The sequence below is a fragment of the Austrofundulus limnaeus genome, unplaced genomic scaffold, assembly GCF_001266775.1.
Source record: "Austrofundulus limnaeus strain Quisiro unplaced genomic scaffold, Austrofundulus_limnaeus-1.0 Scaffold1901, whole genome shotgun sequence".
Classification (NCBI taxonomy): domain Eukaryota; kingdom Metazoa; phylum Chordata; class Actinopteri; order Cyprinodontiformes; family Rivulidae; genus Austrofundulus; species Austrofundulus limnaeus.
The window spans coordinates 10,646-13,638 of NW_013954303.1; the positions used below are offsets into that span (position 1 = coordinate 10,646).

Here is a 2,993-nt window from a genome sequence, read left to right on the forward strand (position 1 = left end):
TCATTCTGCAAGTCCAATGCTGCAGGCAAAGCCATGCTGCAATGACATGCTACATGGCAATGCACACTTGTTTTTACATCGTAAAAACCCATGTCTAGTCTAATAAAATGTTTGTTTCKGTCAGTCTCCCAGAACCTCAGCCAGCCAACCACTGCTGTGAGGAGCCGTTTGGTCACAGTGAGGAGGATCAAAGGTCACCACAGGTCACTGTCCCAGTCTGTACACCCAGCACCCCTCTGCCCCCCTCACCACCAGCACAGGTCAGGGAGAAGACCCCCCAGCTGTTTACTCYGACCAAACTGAGCTTCACAGTAAGCATGTCTGACACACGCTGTGCTCTGCAGCGTTGAACCAGCAGCTCCTAATGGTTCTGTGACCCAGTCTGCTCTTCTTGCAGTCGTCCCAGTCCAGAGGCACCAGCATGGACCTGTCGGACCTGCCCACCTTCACCCCCACCTCCTTCCCTCCCAGCGCCTTCAACTACGAGCGGCCGAGGCATTTCATCCAGTCACAGCCGGCTTTCCAGGCGCCCAGCTATGAGAGCGTGCTGAAGGAGGCCCAGCAGAACCAGAACCACCAGCTGGTTCTCAGCCCCAGTAGTCCCAGTGCTCCAGAGACTCCGAGCCACGCTGGAACCTCACAGACTCAGGCCTTTTCTCAAACCCAGTCTGTGTCACAGACACAGTCACAGGTTCAGTCTCTGAGCCTCATTCAGAACCAGACCAGGTCCGTGAGCCAGTCTCAGGTCCAGAACCAGGCCAACGGAACCGCCAAGTCCTCCCCTTCATCATCCAGCCTCAACTCTCCTACTTGTGTCTCAGTGTCCTCTGCTGAGGCTCCTCTGTCCTCCTCTGTGTGTTTACTCCCTCCCTCCTCCTCCTCCTCCTCCTCCTCTCTGCCCCGCACCACCATGCGCTCCACCATCACCCTCACCCCCAAAGTTCCCAGTGCCACAGGTCTGGGCAGCGCCACCCTGCCAGCCAACCAGGACCCCCTGTCAGCCTCAGCTGCCTACCTCTGCTCCGTGCTGCCCTCCTCCTCCTCCTCCTCCCTGTTCTCCTCCAAACTATCTCCCAACTGCAGCGTCCCCCACCAGCCCACCACCTCCCCATCCTGCTCCCCATGTGCCCCCTCCAGCCCCCTCCTCCCTGTGAAGGCCTCCTCTCTTCCTCAGCCTCCACTGTCCGTGTCCCCCTCCCTCCCTCGCTCCCCTCTGTCCCCCTCCTCCTCCTCCTCCTCCTCTCTCCCACAGCAGGACACGCCCAACAATCAGAACATGGTTCCAGCTGCTGTGGTGTCTCTGCCCGCTGGATACAAGGGCACAGCCAACACGTGAGTTACATCTTATCACCGTGGCTTGATTTAAACTCTGCTGCTCCTTCACTGGGGACAAAACATGGTCACCTGTGCACCTGTGTGTCCTGAAACTCCTCAGGACATGTGCAGTGTGGACAGTCAGACAGGCTGATGGTCCAGCTGCCTGTGACTGATGATTTGTTGCATGTCACTTTAAAAGCTTGGTTMAGGAGGGGCAAACAGAACATTGTAGCTGTTTCTGGACAAAAACAAAACAAAGTTTTGACTTATATTGACACATTTTTTTGCAGTTTTGCACCTTTTCARTCAGCTCTGGGCTGAAATTGAACACACTGAGAACAAACCTTCTAAAGGGCTCGACACACGAGAGGCGACGTCGCTCACCCTCCTCCAGCCAAGCGACTCAAGTAGGGGTCTCTGTGGACGAGTGGGCGTGTCCCAAGGAGAGGCGATTCTAAAGCGGCACACCTGATTGGACGGACTTTAATAAAGGGACACACCTGACTGGACAAACAAAAAAGGGGCGTTACTGTACGGCACCACTTTTTCTGGAGACGCCTACTTGGGTCACATTTCTCCTGGTTAACCTTAGTGTTGGGGTCAGGGTCAGGCTTTAAAGAGGTCAAGCAGGATCTAAGGATACCGTCATGTAGGCCTCGTAGCCCACAGTGTTTATGCTTTAGACACGCCCACTCTTGTGACACGCCCACTTTCATTCTGCTGATAACCCCTTCTCAAGCGACCGGTGAAAATTGTGCATGTGAAATTTAAAGCTCGTAGACGTGCACAGCTTGCGACACAACATATAAAAGTTGAAAAATGTTAAACTTTTGTCTCTGTCGCTTGGCATACAACCARTCAGTGAGGGTTTCATTGAYTRACCAATGAGAGGAGAGTATGCTACACACTGTAGTKAGCTAACACTTTCAACGTTAKTGTAGCTCTGTCAAACTCTCCAGTTTTATATGACCCTTCACCAAGTGATTACYAAAAAACAGCTTTATGGGAATTTGTTGGCACCAGGGTAAAGTTATCTGGTAAGWTTTTCCTCAAAATCGTATTTTGGTGTGCGTTTGATTTTCAAAATCATTAGCGTTGCAAGATGTGTTTAGTTTACACGTCCGTAATGCATACCCCCCCTTTTTGCCAATCACCAATAGTCTTTACAAGACCAGTAGAAGAACCAATCAAATTTTATAAAGACAAATGACATGAGCGCACGATTCACAACTGCTGCCGTCATGTTGGGTTTCACMCTGGTTGTGATGACAGCTGTTAATCTCTGTTACTTGTCACTCCCTGTGTGTCGAGCTCTTAAAGTGCCTGTGACATCAAATTTTTGTAATAAACATGAATACATTTTTGGAAAGATAACATTGATAACATGTTGCAAAACAAATTTCACGTCGCTGAGATGAACGTTTGTTGAGATATTGGCATGTGAAGAAACAGGAAGTGATGTCAAAGGGGAATGTCAGCATGTAAACAGAGTGTTACAAAAGCTAACAACACAGACTAGAGAAGAATCTGTTGTTTCTTTAGATTAGTTTTAATCGCTATCAAAGAGAAAGGAAGAAGAGTTAAAGTTTAAATAATTTTGTTTTAAAGGAGACATATCATGCTAAATGCATTTTTTTCATTTATAAACTATTTTGTGCAATTATAGTGTCTAGGAG

General features: G+C 49.5%; 1 protein-coding gene across 2 annotated transcripts in view; it reads left to right on the forward strand.

Moving 5' to 3' along the window:
• Positions 1 to 124: 124 nt before the first annotated feature.
• myot (myotilin) overlaps positions 125 to 2,993 on the forward strand; it is a gene marked incomplete at its 5' end in the record, with an annotated part of 22,752 nt that continues 19,883 nt past the window's right edge. For both annotated transcript variants that reach the window (XM_014033930.1, XM_014033932.1), the window contains 2 exon segments: positions 125 to 311; positions 398 to 1,332. In XM_014033930.1, coding sequence (XP_013889384.1) covers positions 125 to 311; positions 398 to 1,332 — 1,122 coding nt within the window.